The sequence below is a fragment of the Battus philenor genome, unplaced genomic scaffold (genome assembly GCF_028537555.1).
Source record: "Battus philenor isolate CCGP_79_NKW_IND1 unplaced genomic scaffold, ilBatPhil1.0.hap1 SCAF_2, whole genome shotgun sequence".
NCBI classification, from domain to species: domain Eukaryota; kingdom Metazoa; phylum Arthropoda; class Insecta; order Lepidoptera; family Papilionidae; genus Battus; species Battus philenor.
Genome location: NW_027181682.1, coordinates 14217941 through 14239748, shown reverse-complemented (window position 1 = coordinate 14239748; position 21808 = coordinate 14217941). Strand labels below are relative to the sequence as shown.

General features: G+C 32.4%; 1 protein-coding gene across 1 annotated transcript in view; it reads left to right on the top strand.

Moving 5' to 3' along the window:
• The window catches only part of chinmo (Chronologically inappropriate morphogenesis), a 28934-nt gene extending 21430 nt beyond the window's left edge, over positions 1-7504 (top strand). The window contains exons 2-6 of the mRNA XM_068765364.1: positions 1385-1608; positions 2161-2489; positions 3048-3253; positions 4383-4574; positions 5869-7504. Coding sequence (XP_068621465.1) covers positions 1385-1608; positions 2161-2489; positions 3048-3253; positions 4383-4574; positions 5869-6089 — 1172 coding nt within the window. The 3' untranslated portion in view covers positions 6090-7504. The remainder of the gene's footprint in view (positions 1-1384; positions 1609-2160; positions 2490-3047; positions 3254-4382; positions 4575-5868) is intronic.
• The last annotated feature ends 14304 nt before the right edge of the window (positions 7505-21808 follow it).

Here is a 21808-nt window from a genome sequence, read left to right as displayed (position 1 = left end):
ATAGGACTATTACACATTTTTTTAAAGTAGCCCTACTAATCAACTTGTATAATTTTCATCGATGTTTAATAAAATTTACGTTGCATTTGTTTTGAAAAAGAAAGAAATGTTTAGATATAAACTGTTATTAAAAACTATTCAGTTATAAATGTTGTGATTGTGCGTGTGTGACGTCATACGGGACCGCAGGCCGCTCTTCTCGGAAACGATAGACCACCGCGAGTTTATCTCAAGGGTTTCGTTTATACTGTCGCATTAGTTTCGAGCATACACTTCAACGGATATGTTTACGGTAAGATACGCTTTTAGCCCGTACCCAAGGTTGAATATCGCGTGGCGGCTAATCTAGCAACGAGATCACATAACCTCTATGCCGTGTTCATTTTTAATATATTATTAGCAAGATTACACTAAATAACACTAACTTAGTTGCATTGCTAATTCGCGACAGTTAGAAATATACACGTATTCAGTAGGATAAGTGAAATTTTGCTATTTTTTGTAGTATAAAAAAATGTCTCCATAAACCAAACGCTGAAGTGTTGTGAAAATCATGAAAGTTTGTTATTAGATACAGTTTAAATACATTAATAGCGATATACATAATGTTAGCAATAGAAAGAAAGATGAGTTTGTTAAGTCTTTCTCAATGTTATAAAAAAATTAGTTACTCATTTGTGGGCAACTGTGTGCGGTGTTACAATACATTCCCATGTAATGGTTCAAGGTATAAGATAAGTTTAAAAAATTAAACGCCTTAGCACCTTAGCACGCCTCACCATAGCACCTTCATAGCACGATTACTATGATAGATTTTGTTATTTAGTTACTTTAAACCATATGTCTGGAAATAAATTGCTCTATTACTATATATCCCTTATACATTCTATTATTATTACATATTATGATGATACATATATATTACATACTTATACAGTACCCTTAATATTGCGATATTGACCATAAAAAGTGGTGAGCAGCGGTAGAGGGCTGAGATTTGCGATTGGAGGCCGCGGGTTTTATATCCGGTATACAATGTTATAAAATTCACACTTTTTGCTTTAAATATATAGAATTGTCATTGCTTACAAATAAAGTTTCTAGAGACATTCTCAGCAGCGTCTTCTCTGTACCATAATACTACATTGTACATTGCGAATGGCCAATAACTTTTGAGATTGTAAAGTATATGCGGTCAGCAAATTTAATATAAAAAACATAACATCTTTTCAATGTCTATTCTGCAAGTAGGCTGGATGCATGCCGATTCCAACCTGACATATTAGAGATCTATGAAGTGAAGTGGAAAAGTCTATGAAGTGGATGTCCAAACAGTCAGTATTGTTTATAGCAGTAGCTAAACATTGCCGATGTATTGTTTCAGGTCGCCAGTTCAAAGCGCATAAAGTGATATTAGCAGCATGCAGCAAGCACTTCCAAGAGTTGTTCGACACAGCACCGCCCAGCCATGCGGGCGCTTGCTATGTCATCCTGGAGGCCACTACCGCGGACAACATGCAGGCATTACTGGAGTTCATGTACAAGGGAGAAGTGCATGTCAGTCAAGACGCACTCTCCAGCTTCCTCAAGAGTGGAGAAAATTTGCAGGTCAGCAATATATACTTTTTTTTATTAAAAATATACTTTTTTATCATTGATAAAATATCTGTCTGTTCGTTGCCTTTCGTAGTTTTACAGCGTTACGATTACTTGTTCGTAGCATATAAGCACAATGACGTTGGAGTCCTGTTCTTGGTTGGGGTAATGATATTACTAATTTATTATTTACCTGAAAAGTCCATTAACAAAATAAGTCAAAGCGTAATTTAATTTGAGTTTTATTATGCTATAGAAACTGCTGTGCCACATGAGGTTTGTCTACTATGAAACGCACACCTTACATATCTAACTTTACATATCTAAGGTGCAGTTTCTGGTTCAGAGGTGCTATAAGTAATGAAAATATATAGGTTTTTCTTCGTACTGTCACAGGTCTTAAGATGACGAAAATATACTGCGTAAAATATACAGAGTTTCGTATTATAAAATTTTATCTAGCATCTGCTGTTATGTACGATGAATGAACACTTGTAGCTAGTTTAAAAAAGTATAAAAAACGAGCGAGCGAAAAATTCATCATTCGAAGTGTTAATTTTTCAGGTCAAAGGTCTGTCGATGGAAATGTCTCAAGACGCTTGGGTGAAGCAACAAACTCAACAGCCCTCCGGAGATCGTCACCAAACCCGCATTAAGACAAGCCCAGTGTCGGGATCTGGAAATTGCGAGGCCCAGGAATCAGCTACCCCGCAATCGCACACTGCCACTTTTGCCCCTATCATGCCACAGTATGGCGTTCCTATTCATGGCAGTAGTGGCAGCATGGGTCGGTATGCCCCACCGGCTCACATGCCGATGCACCAGCCGTCTCATCGTCGTCCAGCAGGTCCGAAGCCATCACCATCACAAAGCCCGCACGCTAGAAATTACAGGTACATAAACTATAAGAACGTATTATTGATAGTATGATAATTTCTTGACTCTATTACTACAAATCAGTAAATAAGATCGAGAGATATGAGATCGTATTTATTACTCGATTTTTCCAGATTAGGTAACACTGAAAGGTGATTTTTAAATGGGCCTCATGTCGGATAGCCATCGAATCATTATCATTATTATCATTTTAGTCATAGGACGTCCATGGCTGGATATAGGCCTATCCCATAAATCCATAGGCAACCGAAAAAATAATATTATTGTGAGCCTATTCATTCGATTGAAAATTTTAATTTTCTTTTAGCCACTTACAATTAGAAACTCATTCAAAATATGTGACAATGTTAACGAAATAAAACCTGCCATTTCGCTAAAATGAAATTGATAAATCTTGACAGTAGAATGGTCATTTGTATGCAAGGTCGCGGTGGATTTATATGTTATTTTTCTTAATTACCAAACTCTAATATTTCAAATACAATGAAAAAGTTTAATGGTTCAAATTGAAAATATTTGATAATTTTTAATTTTTTTACGTAATGTGACTACAGGCAGAGTTCATCTTCGTCGCATTGTGGCAGCGTGGCCGACGAGCCGGATACCCGCTCGTCGCCCGGAGCCGGGGCCCGGTATGAGGAGCCTCCCGCCGAATGCACATCAACACTTGCCAACCCGATCAAGAACAACGGATATGAACGCAGCGCTAGCGCCAACGACGAAATGATGGAACGCCTATCTAACGACCAGGGAGCTGAAGGTTCGCTTCTGAGTTGCTACTCCAAATATAAGCAAAATTTTTTAGTCACACATTTTAAATCATAATTAAAATTAGTGCTTACTAACTGAAATATTAGACTAAGTTGCATGTATCGAGATAGAATATCGTGACAAAACTGGCTTAAAAGATGATTAATTATAAATAGGTGTAAAAGCATTCATTATCAATTTATATATCGTACAACCTATCCAAAAATCAACGATTTTATAAATAACAAATAATGATTACGTAGTAAGAAAAAACGTTCCTAAAATTCAAATTACTAAGTATTAAAATCTATTCTTGTTAACCTGTCCCTGTAAACAGAGTTATTAACCTTTCGTGTTATTGTAGTGGGAACTTTATACAGTGTGATTGGAAAACAGAGTTAAGTTTTTTTGCTGACAAATGTGCTATACTTTTACCCATTCCAAGCTTCTACACCTTAAACCACCCTTTGTCACCCTGTGTACAAATATACTAATGATATTTATTATCAACCAAATCATACTTGCCTCGAGTGTATTCTTCGTGCTATTATATATATATATATATATATATATATATATATATATATATATATGTATGTATGTATGTATGTATATATTCTGGTATAGGCATCGAGTGCAACCTGCAATGATTGAATATTTCATTTCTTTTAACACAAAAAGACAAAGAAGAGACAAATATGTATCTCTGGTTATAATTGGGTCTGGTAATGTTAATATGGCTTACATTTATGGGATAATTTCTTTTGCAATGTAATAATGGAAATAAAAATTGTTGCACTGAAAATTGACACTCGATATTTAAAGCTATTTCAAATGTTTTCTGTAGTGTATTTCTTTCTTTGTTATAATTTAATATTGCACAGCAAGCGTAGCGCCTTCGTTGCTTGTGGTCTATACTACCTAGCGTCACAAGGTGAACAGATGACCCTGTTAAGGTTGTCGGAAAGCGCTACATGCAGGGTCCGTCCTGCTGATCTTATTGGAAATCTATAGTGGAGGCCAATGTCCAGCTGTAGATGTCTTACCGCTAAAATAGTAATGAAGATGATAAAATTAATAGTTATCCTTTAGAAATGTAAATGAATGAATCTTCACGTAGTATTGTTTAACATTTACAGATTTACGGATAAAAAGTGAGAACGACTTCCAGAGCGGATACAATAACTCGCCACCACCAGCCCTGCCAATACCGACCACCAACTACCACGATAAGCCGATAGAGACATCACCAGTGCCGCCGAAACCCAGCCCCGACATTTGGCCAGCTAAGATAATCACCAGTAAATCTGGTGGCATCGCAACTGCTGATGGTGAGATCAATTTGATACAATTATTTTACGTGTATCCGAGATGGCAACGTCCTTGTTCGATTTATTGTCAATTTTCATACATCAACGGAATTTCTACTCTTGTGTCATCACGATATCTCAGGAACCATAAGTAATAAAGACCTAAGTTTGGTAGGTATATTTATTTGGTAGAGCCATGGTCGGCTAAGAACGGACGAAATTCCACTCGCAAGGCTTTCATTAGTTTGCGAAGCGGGCGGGAGACACCTGTTGTATTAAGTTAATTTTTATTTAAATTATTTAATTATAATTTTATTTTATGTTTATTGAAAAAAAATTTTTATTACTGTAGCTTTGTGTACGAATTATAACGAATTAGTAAAAAAAATAAGTTTTTTTCTATTATTGTAAGTCTATTCATAATATATATGTATAATTTAAATTAAACTGTAGGATTTTTAACTAATAAATATGTTGGTGTCAACTTATGCCAGTGAACACGAACAATATGTTCTAGCGATAAAATTTATTTTCTATCTCAGTTTCATCAGTATAGTGACCGGTTTATTCAATTATAAGTGCGTTGACTTCAGTCGATGGACAAGAATGATATGCTCTATAACGAAATTAATTCCATTAGTCTCGATACAAAGCATAGAAGTTACAAGTACTTTATATTATAAATAAGTTTCGTTATTGGTATTTTTAACAAAATATATTCATTATCATCAACATTTCAGCTGTAGGATATCCACTGACGTATATATCCAGCCTATAGGCCTCCCCTATTAATAAGACTGGTTGAAAGCGGCTAGCATCTAGCATTTTACGACAACCTTGACAAGATCATCTGTTTACCTTGTGGGTGCGTCTGTCCATCCTACGTTGTACTTGGCGATCTGTGGTATCCACTCTAGGGATTGGGAAGCAGGCTTTGCTAGGCTGAACAAGGTTCAAGAAACTACGTTTCTTCTTCTCGTCCAATATCCCTCAGTGGCCAAATTCTACGCCTAATGTGTGTTACCAGTTATGATTTACGGCAGTAAAAGAAGATCTGTCAACGATGCGCTTTGCCAGCCTGTGGTCTCCACAACGCCAAAGATCTTTAATTTCATTTGATGACTTACAAAGCATTGGTACGTGAGTCATCAGTTGCTAGGACGACATCTTTGTTAAGGCCGTCGGATGGCATTGAATGCGGGCAGCGCAAGTCCGGTCATCATGGTGATCCTTTGGTCTTGGAGGTCTATGCCTTGCAATGGCCAGTTATCGGCTGATATGATGAAAGTCGCTTCACGAGGTGCGACGGTTGCAGGTAAAAAGCTAAAGTGTCCGTACTGCGAGCGACTGTATGGGTACGAGACGAATCTACGCGCGCACATCCGACAGCGGCATCAGGGCATCCGCGTGCCGTGCCCGCACTGCACGCGCACGTTCACGCGCAACAACACCGTGCGCCGGCACATCGCACGCGAGCACCGCCACGCGGTCACACAACTCCATCAACAAGGCCCTCTCCCAAACCACACGCAGTAAGAGAAAAAAAAATATTTATTCCCTTAAAACTCTTTATCAACCGAACTACCTCTATTTTCGACCGGCTCCTGTGACCTCCACTTAGTGTTACGATTTAATATTGTCCCGATTTGTCCTCTGTATTGCGTTCAAATGGTCACCCGAGCCGCGTCTCTATTTTTCGTAAAACGTACAATAATATACCTCATCGATGCATATTAATGTAAACAGTCTACCTCAGAATTTTGATGTTAGGGTTTTATAAGGTTTTCGGATCGTGTGCGACAATTGTTACTTAATTTTGTTTACGACGTGTCATTGCGTGACTTGGAACGGTTGCTCATCGCTTGTCTCTTACTTCGGTACCGTGTTTATAAAATATAGTACCTGTGTTTATCAGCCAGGACATGTTATGTACCTTAATTTGACTGTGAGATAAAGTTACCTTTATAGACGATTTATTTTGAGCTCTCGGTCGAGTAAGACATAGCTTATTTTGTATTATCCGAGCTAGGGAATCTTAGAAATGATGTTGAGACTGATGGTCATAGGCTAAGTGTATGTAAATAATAGGAGAATATTGTATATCGCCTTGGCCTAGGTTGAGACACGCGTTTAACACGACTCTGTGGCAAATCTTTCATTTTAATTATTTTATATTTATATAATCTGTACGCATTATGCAATAGTCTGTAATTTACGGGTCTAAGTTTATAATTTTTAACGCATCTGTGATACAATAGTGAACTGGCTCTATATGTTATTTAACTTTTGCCACATTGTCAATAAAATCAACGTAAAGAGGGTTGAGATAAGCGGGGAAATCAGCAGTTTTGTACTGTACAGTGAAATGGAACGGTTTTAGTTTGTACAAAGTACAATTTTGCCCTAGATACATAAGTAGTTAGGTAAAAAGTGTTAAAAAATTTTCTGTGTAAGTCTTTAGGCGTGAATGATCTACAATCCGTTACAGTCGTACGTACCAGGTTCGCCTGCTGGGGTGTTACTATTGAGACCAAATAATTATATGTTTTAACGCGATGGTGTCGATTTTAACATTCCGTTATATTTTTTTTATCGTAGTGCTTTTAGTCGAAGGCCACTTGCTACTTCTATATACCTAGTCATTTCGAGTGCAACCAGTTGAGATTTAAAAGAGTAAATAATTATTTAATTTAGTAGCGCACGTCGGTGTTATTGTATTATAATTATGTTGAGTGAACGCCGGCTGCGTTGTCTATCATGCTTTCCGAGCAATACAATATCTAAGTTAAACTTGAAGCAAATGGGACAGTGCCAAATATCCTCATTAATTTCACATCTTTTGTTGATTTATGTCTTTTTTTATTTTCTCTAAGTGTGAATGTAGCGACTGCGTGTTGAATTCCTGATATTTAGGAATGAGTTGCATTCATATTTATTATATTTATAATTAAGGATACACTGGTTTATATTTTATAACGATATGCTTTATGAAGGCTCAGTGATCCTTATTAAACAATTTTTCTACGTTAGAAAGTTCTAGAAGTTATTTGCAGTTACGTTTTCTTTTCGTGAAACTTATTTCCGTCTTCGTCCTTTATGTGTCAGATAAGCTAGGGTTGCCTCAATTCGAAATGTCACACAAAAACAACATGGGCTTTGATAAACAAAACGATTTACTTGAAGTACATTAGAAAGAAAACAATTTTTTCCCGTTTAGTTATATGTCCTTAATATAAATACCTCTATACCTCTGTAATCATATATCTCTATATTTTGTAACTATATTTTATAGAAATCCTATTTTGTATACGCCATACAGTATCCAGCAATATTTTACATGTGTTCTCCGATTAACGTTTTAGACAAATTTTAAATTATGAAAACGATAGATAAATAAATTAATTGTGTAATAATATATACAAAAAAAACTGTAAATTCAGCAATATTAAATAATGTTTCTCTTGAAATGATAGGGTTGATTTCACAATTTACTTTTCAATTTTTTTTTGGGTTAAACATATTTTATCTAGAAGTTTTTTTATGAACATTAGTTTTGATTTTTCTCTACGAAAATTTATGTTTAAAATTCGTAAAATTAAATTTAAAAATATCAATTTATTAACATGAAGAAGATAGAGCATAATTACGAACGCTTCAGAAACAGTTACACTCGAAAATATATTTTGAAATATATTTTTTATGTATTCGTTTGAGAACTGCGTGTTAAATGATAATTCTGTATTTACCAGAGTTGATAAAACGCTCTTTCAACCACAGTTTGAGCAAGTGAAAGGGACAGATGTAGTTACCATGAAGAATTACAAAGATGCATTTACACATGGCTACTTTTTAAAAAAGTGTAATAGTAAAAATTTTCTATGATAGTTATTAAAGTTTCAGTGATTGCTTCTATTTTATTGGCCAAAGGTCCATCAATTTTGACTCTACGACTTCTTAGGTAAAATTTTTAAAACACCTCTGACAATATTAATTCTATTGATTTGAACATATTGTAGTTGTTTTCTATATGGTCCAATTACAATATTATTTACTACATTTATTATTCTCCACGGGAATCGATTGTAAAAAGAATTAGTACAATATTTCTCAAAGCGCAATTCGTACAACTATCGGTTAAGCTAAATAAAGGCAATGCAGCATAAGCGGAATATAACTGAATTACATAAATAGTTGATTTGTACATTTTAGGTGATGAAGTAACATATTTTTTTTTGTTAAGTTGACGTAGGTTGATATTTTGCCACCGATGTAAAAGCATCTTTGCTTCGCTATGAAGAACCAATGAGATAAGTTATCTAATCTATTAACTCTGTCTACCGAATACAGAATAGAAACGATTAACACGTTGTTAGACACAAAAATACGCTATTAGCTTTTTGACTTTTAAATACAAATGTACTGGAAGAATTGACAGTTTATTTACTGCCGTTATTGACAAACAAACGTATCTCCGGAATTTTGTTTTATTTTGACATTACCGCTTGTGGAGTTAGCATAACAACGTACCCAGTGAATTGCTATATATTAACAATTAATATATATTTTGTTATTTACTTAACTTTATAACGCCTGGAAGTTATTTTTTATGCTACCTCTATAGACGGAGACATTTTTTTTCCAGTAGTAACATCTGAAGTGTTAGAAACTGTTGCATTCTGAGTAATTAGACAATTGAAAAACATTTACAGTTTTAGATTCAAAATTTTCTGTCAACATTTCAATAAGAAAATAACGAATTTTTAAATGATTTATCTCGTTTGACAAACTTTTTTTTAATATTGATATGTTTTCTATATCAATAACGTATACTTGTTGACGATTATTTTTATTATGAAAAATAGTGGGACGTAAAGACGTTGTTCTGTATTAGTTCTTTTTGTTTTTTTTTCTTATGAATTCAAAATTCATAGTTGTGATTTCTTTTTTGACATTTAATGTTTTTGTGATACGTAAAAGAGAACTGCATTAATGCATCAATTTCTTTAAGCTTTTCCTCGTTTTGTTTCGGATAAGTTCAACTTGGGGTTATGAATGGTTACGACGGTCGGCACTAGGGTCGCTATAATTGTTTGGATTTCATCTTTCTAAATTAATAAGGTACTGTAGATTACAATGTTTATTGTCAATTTATTTTCAACTCGACGTGACACTATGTAATGTTCGATTATTTTCATCGGATTGTCGTTATGATTGTACAAAGATCAGTATACTAACGTTGGGATAAAAGTTTTCTAAATTAAGCTGTCGCATTGTTATAACTAATGTAAGTGGACGAGTTGTTTGATGTCTCTAATAGTTGTAATGTTCTATTCGATGTGATAAGGTTTCACATTAGTCGGTGTATTGCAATTCTTAATCGATCTCGGGTCAATCCCCTACCTCTGTGGCTCTATTTCTAAATAAGAAAATGTTTGGTGGACCGTGCGTGTCAAGACGGTGTGGATCTCATCGAGTCTTTTGCGTACGCGGCCAGTGATTGTTTCTATTTATAATTTAAGTTGCTATTATCTTTGTTATTGTATCAATTATTTGTTGTATTAAATTTTTAACGCAATTGCGTTTTAAGACCATTATTGAAAGCTCAAAAATTATTGTTACCATTTGAAAACTTATTGTCAATATGTCAGAATATTTTTTTAAAAAATAATTCAATTCTTCGTTCTCGCATTTCACGTTTGCTTAATCTAATTGTTTAATTTGGCTTCATCTAACGTTTATATCTATTGTTTAGTTTCATTTCATTTATAAGTTTTATTTTAATTGTAATTGTATCGCGATATATCGTGATGGTAAAGCCAAAGATTGTTACGGGTATGGTGACCCTCTGCCGTCACATGGACTGCGCAGTTCGTACATTCGTGTCGTGGACGGTACGGATGTTCAGCAACACACTGCGTGCGTCATTGTTCGAACATAAGTATAATGAGAAACGTATGAATGTATTCTACTGCCCGGTTCGTTTAGCGTATAAGTTAATCTACCTCGAGGAATATAATATAGTAATAAGTAAGCTTTTAAATAGATTTTTATATGAAGAAAAAAAATTGAAAACTAGATGTTAAGTGTATTAAAAAAAATAAAGTACAAAAAATGCTACCTCAGGATTCAAATTTAGAAATACGGAATTTTTATGCCGTCACAGAATAATAATATTTTAAATATTAATTAATGTAACAGATTTTAAGTGGATGTCTATTGATAAAATTAATGTATATGTTGGGATTGGTGGCTGCGAGAGTCAGTTTCGGCGACAGGCGATCGCGGAGTAAACAATAATGTTTGTCATTCAGATCAGGAATCAGTAAAGTTCAATTGAATCTCTGGAGTGTAGACAGTGCTTTCGACTCAGTGTCTGGCCCGGTGGCGAGCGTATAGATGTTTTGGCGAGCAACAAATCTACCTCTGACCTGAGTTGGGGTCCTAAAACCTTAGTGCGTAAGTGTTAATTAGACTAGTTTTTAATAATCTCACTGATGTTCTACCTCATTTTTATAGCGCACTGCGTGTCGGGGATTGGCCACGAGTTATTTGACGTAATCTAATTGTACCTTTCTTCACTCTCCGGAGTATAAAACATTTTTATTCATAAATTTATCACTATTAATTTTTTTTCCCCAGTTACTTTTTGTGTTGCATAGATGTTACTATGTTTTAAGGACATGAAAAATGAAAATTATTGTTTGTTAGGTTTCTGCGAATTAAAATTGTAACAAAATTAATTTTTATTTTGTTTTTTTTTTTTGTTTCCTTATTTTCCTTATGCTTCTCTTCATCCAGAACCTTTTATTTTTATTTTATCTCGACAAGTTACACCCGTCCATCGTGTCTAATGTTTATTGTAATTTTAAGTAAATTATTTAAGTATTTGTACCTAACAACAATGCACTTAAATGAACAGGAAAATATTTAAGTGATCATTCGATGTTTTATATTCTAAGGATGTTCTAGCGTTTGACCATAAGCTAATGTCAAGAACTCATCTCAACGAATTTGGTAATAAGGAACATAGACTACAAACATTTTTTCACATCTTATACATTAATTGGTAAAATCATCATCGAAGTGTTTCACGCATTGGACTAACTGAAAAACCATCATATAGATGCAAATAATATAATAATTTCATCCACTTTATTACGAACTAATTAGTAAATGTTTAAACATGGGCTCGGAACGCGTAATTTTCATTATATGGCTTACATTGGTCACACTTTTAAAGATTGTGTGTGTAATTAAGACCAAACAGTGTTTGTCATTGTAAGCTGCATAACGATCTATTACTTAAGAACTGCTTTATTAACCAAGAGGGAACATACAAATGAATTTTTGTCATCACGTCTACATTTTCGCTATTAATATATTTTCAAGTTTTATATAAAAATAAATATAACAAAAAACATTTATCACCGTAAATATTTTAAAGGGCAATATCGTTACATTATTTTGCACCACTATCGTTACAATATTTTTTTATTATTTAATAATGTAATCAAATCATCTTATTTGCATTATTGCCCTTTGTAATATTTTTATTGGATTCGATGTCTCTATATGTAGTTTCGCATTGTATTTATTGGATGTGTAAATCGGTATCATGATTGTAAATAAACACTTATTTCATTGAAATAATACATTTGTTGTTCTATGTTTAAGTTTGTGGTGTGTTTCGCTGTCATTTTTTCTGTATTCGATGTCGATTCAAGTAAATGTCTCTCATGTATACTAATTATTAAACTAGTGAATGTAACAAATCAATATAAATGACGCAAGGTCAAAGTCCTTGAAGAACTATAGTACAAATTGGAAAGTCTTAAATAAATACTGTCAGTACAAATTTAATTAAAGGTTAAAGAACGTAATAATTAAATTATGGTATCGGATTTTATTGTAAATGTTGCCAAAATTATATTTTTGGTGCATCATCATCTACTGTTAATTTAGCGTATAGACGTGCAGAGTACAAAAAATTTTGGTGAAATTCGTGAAGAATTATGTACGGGCGGCCCGCAGTACGAGGATGGGGACTTGGAGTGTGTTTGCTTTTGTTTAACAGGTTATATGTGGGCATCGTGCGTCGGATCAATCGTCGTCGTCAGTTGTTAACAACCTTTGGACCTAAGGACTCTTCCACTCGACAGTATCTGATACAGCGACTTACGGTGCCCACTGTATTCAAAGCGTTTGTTTACGTATAATTTCATTATGATTTGGATTGGAGTCTCGCGACGCGGAAGGGTATACAAGGTACTCGGCGAGTACTTTATTAGAATGATAAAATCGTGTTAGGAATCGACTGTAAGATTGTATGTAAACCATCATGGTTGTAAAACTAAGTAGATTTTTGTATGTAGCGATGTAACAATGCTTAGTAAGGGAGTAAATCGGTCGATGGTAAATGTCTGTAAAAGGGGAGAAGTGATTGTCTGTGATTTTTTTAAGCGACTTTTTTATATATATGGAAAAAAAAATTGAAAAATATAAAATTTCTTAACAGTAAGAATAGCATTACTTGATATTTTACATTAGGTATTTTATTAGTTGACTTCAATTTTTTTGTATTATACGACTTATGGGTAAGGTAGAGCGGTGTAGTGCAGGCGGGTTGATTGTACATAACGTATACAAATTGACGTACAAATGACGCGGCGAAGTCAGCGGCCGTTGCGGCGGCTGTGACGGCTTCTTTGTGTTGCACAGGAGTCGCGTGTGCTTCGAAAACAAAACAAAAACGGCTTGGGAATCGCGATTTCTGGGGCCGGTTACGAATTTAAACAGATTCGAAGTCGCGCGGCTCTCCACGTGTTAGCGAAATGATTTATTAACGAGTAATGATTTACCTCATTCTAGCGAATTATTTAGCGTGGTATTGGCATTCATGATTTGTTAGTTTAATGTGATATACGTAGGATGTAAATGTTATGTTTGCTTCTGGTCGACCAACGGAGCGGTGTGGGCCGATGGTACATGCGTTCGTGTCTGCTCTCGGTTCATTTCTATGTGCGTAATTCCGCTTCACCTTCTCCATGTAAATTCCGTCTTGGATATATCTGACTATCGCAATTTCCGCAATCTGTCGCTCTCTTGAAGTGTGTGTATAGAAATCGGTAATATTAAGGCAGCGTCGACCCTTCACCGGGTATTAATTTGATAAGATGTACATTAAGCGTCCTCACATATATCCAATTCGTGGATGTAAATAAGTTTTGTTATAGGACTCTGATACAGGTAATACTCTGATAGTCCACGTGCACTAAATATATAAAGTAAATGCAGTTGGATCCCACTACACGTACCTACATCTGACTTAGATATAGATATTATATGGAAGAAAACATTTGTTCCATTGTGGAATTCTTAAATTAATAAAAAAATGTTGCTAAAATATATCATTGTGTTTTATTATTTCACATTTCTTGTAGAACATAAGTAATCCTCAGATATAGGTAAGAATAAAATTAATGTAAGATGAACCTAGTTGTTTAATATGCATCATCGAAAACTATGATGGTGTAACTTTATAAATTGTAAGACAAGTACTTAAGTAACGTTGAGTGTTTCGCGAATGTTAAGAGGTAAGCACCTGACTAAGATAAGATATAAAGTTAGGAAAATTTATTAATAAATGGTAAGTTATATATAAAAAAACAACTAAAAGCAAAAATTTTATAACTATTGTGTTTATTTAAAATAATTTGATGATTTTCTATTAATTGTTAACTTTTCAAATTTTATTGCGCCTGGCAAAAAATAACAGCAAAGTTGCGTATTTACATAACACTCAATGGTAAGGCGCTACTGTAAGATTTTCATCTCTGTATGTTACTTTATAAATATAATATAAGTTATATTTGTGAGCTAACTTGTTACATTTAAATAAGTAATTTATGTTGCTTATGGTTTTTCTTTCTGATTTAAGTTTAATGCGACCGAGCCCATAGTTTATTTACGAGTGGTTGTTGTAAAACTTTTAATTGCTAATACGATTTATCTTATTGTTGACTATGTTATGAAATGTTTTAAATTTTTGATATTTAGGTAAATTGTCTTAAAAATATTATTTTTTCTTAATTATGAACACAATATATTGCGTAATGCTTTATAACCTATTAAAATAAACTTTAAAAAAAGGAAAGGACAACGAAAAATTTTCAAAAACATTAAAAATTAAAAAAAAAGGAGCTTTGTAATTTTGTTATAAATTATGATTGTAAGTGAAATTGGATATTGAAAAAGTTTAATTCAAATTCTTTGTTTCTAAATCTAATCTAATAAAAAGTTTTTGGTTCAATTGAAAATTATAAGTAACAGAGGTTTCCAACATATATATATGAAAATTTGTTTGCGTAATTACTTCAATATTTTTGGTATATAATCTACAATTTTATTAATTATGGATTGATTAAATAGTCTATACAACGACGTATTTAATCAAACTAATATTTAGCTTAGATTTTACTTACGTACTAGTAAAAAACCTAATACACCTATCCCCTCCCAAGACATTAACACTTCTAATTAAATTAGTAAAAATCGTAAACACAATTGGCATAACAAAAAAACAGGAAAAATTCTTCAAAATTCTTCGGCGCGAGTAAACTGCGGCGGGCGATAAAGTTCTACTGTATCCGGACTGCGTAAAAAATTATAGGTAAATTTATTTTAAAACCATTAAAAGTGGTAATCATAATCTAATAATTGGCATAAAAGAAAATCGAGCAAAGGTCTGTAGAAAATCCGACCAAATTAAACAATCATATCCAAATATCTCTAAAAAATCACACAGGTCTTCTCTTTACAATTTAATTATTAAAGAGATTTTTTTACATAATTGGCATAAAAATCGTTTAAATTAAAACGAAAATGTTAATTCAAGAGATCAAATAGAATTTTATCCCTGAGGGATGCGAACTGCAATATTTTATAAAATACAATTAAACATTTTTTTGTTTCACAATTACATAGGAATGAACTTATTTAAATTTATAGCTATACAGAGTAATTGGAAAGTGTAAAAGCTTCAAAGGTTTATAGCTATATTAATATATGATAACTCCCATCCAAAACTCAATGGGTTTAGAAATAATAAATAAGGAAATGATAATATAGTACAAAAATATTTTTTAAAATTATGGATTACTATATATTAAAATTAATTATCATTTACTTTGTACTGGTTGAATTTATTGGCATGTGGCATTCAAAAGAAAATAATAATTTACATTGAAATGAGGAATGACTGAAAATCCCCACGAAAGCTTTTACCTACAACCGATCACCCTGTATAAGCTGGTTTGGTACAGACGTAATTTTTGATAATAACAGCCTTAAGCTCAACAGCGACTTCACCTGATGTTAAGTGTTGATAAGAGATCTTTGTACAATGCTTCAGTGTAAAAACCTATATTTTCAATATGGTTTCTTATAATGTTAAGATAAAAATACTGACCAAGATACACTATTCCATTCTAAGATTCTGTTCTGTTAAAATAATTAATATACAATATAAAATTTCTCTGCCTTCTATTTAGTCATGTTTTAGTTAAGGTCGTCGATAGAGGCAAGGTATAGACTACTTATATCTAGCAAAGGATGTTCTAAGGTTCAAATGATGATGATAATTTTAATCTGGTTTGATTAAACTGATCCTTTAATTGTTACAAAATAAAATTGTCGAATAACAATTAAAAAACATTAGACATTATAGTCTTTAGTAAATAAGATTTAAGATCAATATTTATGCTATAAAAAAGAGATAGAGTTCTATAAATTTAGATAATGAAAATTAGTCCTAATATATTAGGGAGACCAGAAAGTAAAGTCGTTTCTGACAACATATTTTACAGGAAAAACTGATTGATTATTACCGCTCCAGCATTAAAAAATTGTATAGTAGATGGCAAAAGATTGTTGATAACGCAGGTAAATATTTTGTTGATTAGGAAAAAAAATTGTTAAAAGTGTAATCGTGTGAATTTAACTTAAAAAAGCGCCATTACTTTCCGGTCCCCCTAATATAAGCATATACTGAAATACAATTCCTATAGACTTTTCTTAAATTAATTGTACTTTAGAGTCAACAGAAAGCAATATCTAATAAATAGTCAATTTTAAATGAATATCTATCAATTATTAAATTGCGTTCTAAGTTTATAAGATGTATAATATTTTATAAGGAATAAGACAAAAATTCGTTATATATTAATTTATTAAATCATAATTAAGACTCTAGAAGGAACAGACAACATTATATTTACTCTATATTAGTGTTTACCAACGTAGGGCCCACGCCCTACATGTGGGCAATTTGATTGATAAGGGAGGTAATTCGAAAATGGATTCATCACGCTTTTAACCCTTTTGCTTTTATATAAAAATTACGTAACTTACATAGGGGGCGTAAAAATTAGAGAAAACTTAAGTGAGGCATGTCATAAAAAAGGTTGGGAAACACTGGGTTGCTGCTTTAAACCGTTTGATTTTGTTTATTAAGTGTACAATATTTTACGTAGCAATAGACGATCAAGCTGTTATGATGTAGTAAACTCCTTTAATACTTATATCTTTGAACTTAAGTCAGCGCTCGACGTAAAAGACCAATTCGATTATTCTGGAAAGAAATTATGTAATTAAAGTTTTACGTAAATATTTGATATAGTCTATTTAACATTTAATATCATTACCGAATATATATCAATGACTGCCTATCACTTCAGCCGTAGAATCTTTACAGCTGGACATAAACCTCTCCATAGATTTCCTATAACACCGGTTGAAGGAAAGTTGCACAATATGTAATTAATAGGAATAAAACATAGTTAAACATAAAATATAGTAAGTCTTATTATACATTTAATCTTATTAAGATAGATTTATTAAGATAAGAAGATAGATAGATTGAAATAAAAAAAAATGTAAAATTGATGTACATGAGAAAAATAAATAAACTAGATAAAGCTGTGATACCGCAATAGAAAATATAACTGAAGTGTTTGAGGATGGATGAAAGGAATGGAATGATTGAGAAAGGAAGATGGAATTATGGAATGATAGAAGGTAGAAAAAAAGATATTGTGAACTATAGAAGACGATGTCGAAAATAAAAAAATCATGTGAAAAAATAGTTAAGAAATAAAAAACCCTGCTCCCAACAAAACAGGGGTGGAAGGAGAGGTCGCAATAGCGGAGGCCTCATTAAAAAAAAAAAAAACACCGGTTGAAGGCGGCCTTCATCCAGCGTTTTTTGATGACTGTTACGAGGTTATCTGCTTTATGGTCGGATGTCCAGCGCTGCACATACTAGTCCGTGGTCTCCGCGCTGTGTTATGCTGATTGCTACTTCAATTTGCCAAGCCGCTGGGCTATGTCGGTAACTTTTGTTCATTTACGGATCTCTTCATTTCTAATTCGATCTAGTAGAGAAATCGCGATTCATTTCCGTAATATCTCTATATCTTAATTAACTGAGGTTCAGTATGTCTTGTGTGTTAAATACTAACTTATGTAATTGTCTGTACCAGTGTTTCCCAACGTGAAGCCCACAGGGAGGCAATTCGAAAATGGACTCGAGATTAACCATTTCGCTTTGGCCGATTTCGGTGCCGAATTAAACGTTAAGAGCATATTGTTAAATAATTATGAACGTTATATAGGGGATGGAGGGGATGAGAATTTTAGAAAGGCTTAGGAACATGGCAAAATTGAAAGACACTGGCCTACATCAAGTAGGTCGGAGAATATAGCAAAAATTTCACTATCTTCATAATAATTATCTGAGGAATGATTCTCTCGGTCACTTACCCATAATAAACTTTACTATACCTAGCAAGCTTATTCCATATTTTTACTCAATACATCAAGTAACTATAGGCAAAATAGTTACATTGTGCGAGCAAGCAATAACTTAAGAGGATAAAAGAGGTGTTTGAGCCTTAGCTAAAGCGTTATTTAGGCAACGTTTTATAAATCGTCAATATGAATGTTTGTAAATTAATATAATACTACAAGCGAAGACTTCTGTTTGGATCTTAATTTCATTACATTATTGTTTTGAATAAAAACCTACACGTGTTAGTGTTTCGTATACATGAATACTCTCTCGGCTAGAAACATTGTCATGTAAAAGTAGAATACGTTCCTGTTAGTTTTGCAAGCTTTGCAATATTTTCATTGCTGTGAAGCAAGGTATTTTTCCAGGAAGAGAGTAATTAAACACGGGATTCTGGTGACTTTTTATCGTCTCATCGGTAACTTATATCTCTGGGCCAAGTTTATAAACATTAACTTAAATGGTGAAAGATAACGTCGAAAATAAGCTGATCTATCTTCGGACTAAAAATACGAAGGTTTTCTCACTATTCCCATAGGTGGTGGGTTCAGAGGAATATCCGATTTTATATCTTTATTTCTGAAATTTGGAAAAAATATGTATAGTATAGTACAAAAGATAAAAATTATTCACAATGTGAGACACATTCGCAGGTATGAGGAGCCGTTATTAAATGAACTGTCGCTGACGTGGGAGCAAATGAACTTGGTATCGACAACGGTGGCACAAACTGACGGCGCTACGTACTTCGTACCATGCGACAGCTCAACCACGCTGCAGTGGATAGATACGAGTATAGGAAACGAGATAACAATCGTCGAAAACGAAGAGACTACGGAAGTAGAAGAGATTGACGTGAAAAATTTCGAATCGTTCCGAGTCCGCTTCGCAGTGGAGGAAAAGACTTTTATAGAGAATGAATGAGTAAAAAACTATATGGTTGAAACCGTGACATATTCGTATAAAAATTACTATATTAAGAAACAGTCCAAATTGTACCCTATCCAGAAATAAATGTTTAGAAAAGTCTATTTCTACTCTTAAATTATATTATACATTAACGAAGACTTTATTTTCTTGAAAAATTATTCAAAAATATTGTGATTGTATGTTAAACTCGGATTTGTCTACTCACATGTTATTAGACACTATATGTAAGCCCGCAATCATAGAGGGTATATTATGATTAAGCTCAAATAATAATGTTATAAGATATAAATGAAACATTAAAAACGTGTCCTGTAAATTTATTATAAAATTCCTATATTTTGTAAACGTCTTGTTATTTTATAACTTCAATCTCTATATCGTCTATAGTTCGTGTATATGTTTATTTTTCTATATAGCATTTTCCTGTTTACAGTCTATTTTGCCCCCAACACGAAGTTTTAATAGTTTTAAGTAAAATATCAAATGTGTAAAGAAATTTATGGGACATTTCTTGGTATGCAGTATCTACACTGCAATGTTTATAAACAGTATTGGCTTTTATTAACAGGGTGACGTTAAAGTGCTTTCATATAAGAGAGACTGTTATATGTGTATGCTTATTAATTATAAGATATAAATAGTCGCATTTATTGAAATGTTTAGCTATTGAAACCTTTTTATCTATTGTAGAAATTGTGAATGTTTACTTCAAAATGAATCTGTACAAGTAAATGATCGATGTAGAATTAAAATTTCATAATCTATCAATGTCTGAATGATTGTTAATATTAACTTTCTTCATAATTAATCTTAAGGTAATATTAACTTTCTGAACCAAAATGCCGTTATATAAAAGATATATTGAAAATATTATTTACTATCTATAAATCTTCTTTAAGCTGTTGACAATGAAAATGGTTTCCTAATTAAAATAAAATTAATATTTTCTCTCAGTTCTGAAATCACATTTTCAAAGTCTTATTTTAAGAATTTTTAGTCCACAAGATTTTACAAGTGATTTGAGATGAGAAATATATTTCTACAGCTTTATCCAAAAAAATTGTTAGGAAAACAATCTATACTATACTCTCAGATTTTTGTGATATATTCTCGAGAAATAAATAAATTTGCTCACTAGTTAAATGATAACGTTAATAAATTAGTGGTAATTATATAAAATAAGATCTTATGAATGATTACGTAAGACTTAATGCAAAGTTGTCTTCAATGTTTGTATCCAAACCTACCACATTATATAATAAATAAATAAAATTAAATTACAAAAGTGTTTTATTTTTTTTCTATACATATGAATATCATTTAATTACCTTTTATATTCTTTTGAATAACTTTTGTTACGTGCGAATGGTCTAATATTTTTTATTTACGAAATGTAACTCTTAAAGTCACAGTCATGGTAAGTTATTCCAGATATCTGCAATAAATGCGGCAGTGACAAATTAATATTAGGTGCATAAAAGTTTTAAAGAGGCGAATACATAGCTCATTTACTGTCAATTAATGTATGGTATATCGTGTAAAAAATCAGCAGTATTCACAAATGGTAAATAACGTAAAGGTAATATAGTAAAAAATAGCATTTTAAAAATTTGATTACTATATATAAAAAAAAATTGTTTTCCTATCTGTCCCTACAGAAGTTATGGTTTATCTTGCATTACTATTAAAAAAATATTATAACTTATTTCAAGGTTTTGAAGTTTTATTTACTAACAAATAAGCTATACATTTTCTTATTTAAAGGTTTTTCATTTACAATCAATTTTTTCGTATATTTAATAATGAATAATCTTGACAAGAAAGCACGTAAAAATTTGTTTTATTAACTATTTAATAATTTTTATCATGTGCGAATACCACCGTATTTTAATTCAGAAAATATTAACGATACAATTAAAGCAAGTTATTTCAGATATTTCTTATAAATATATTTTTGTTGCACCGCTGTGGCATTTGCAGATTCGATTATAATATAAATATACACAATAAATGTAGCATGAAGAATATAAATTGCTTCATAGCAGTGAAACTTGGTAAACAGCAGGCTTTTTTTTATTCTATTATACCGATTACTGATATTTTAGAAGAAATAAAACCACTTACTTTTATTTTCCAGGCATTTCGAGTAGTTTGTGTCACCCATAATCACGGGCGGAACAAGTTTTTAGACATTCAAATGTCATAGTTGTTTCGAGGTATTTTCAAACTTGAGTAAGCTTGTGCTATGTTGAGGTCTGGTAGTGTTAACGGCTTCAAAGCTCTTCAAATAAAAACGAAATCAATTTGTTAATTTTTATTAAATTTTATTTAAAATTTTCGCTTAAATCTTACAGGTACTCACATTTTATTAAATCAATTAATAAAAATAGTTCATTACAAAAAAGTTTCTTTATATTTCACAGTAATTGTTGCAACTTATAAAAGTGTTGTTTTTAAATGTATATTTACTAATCAAAAA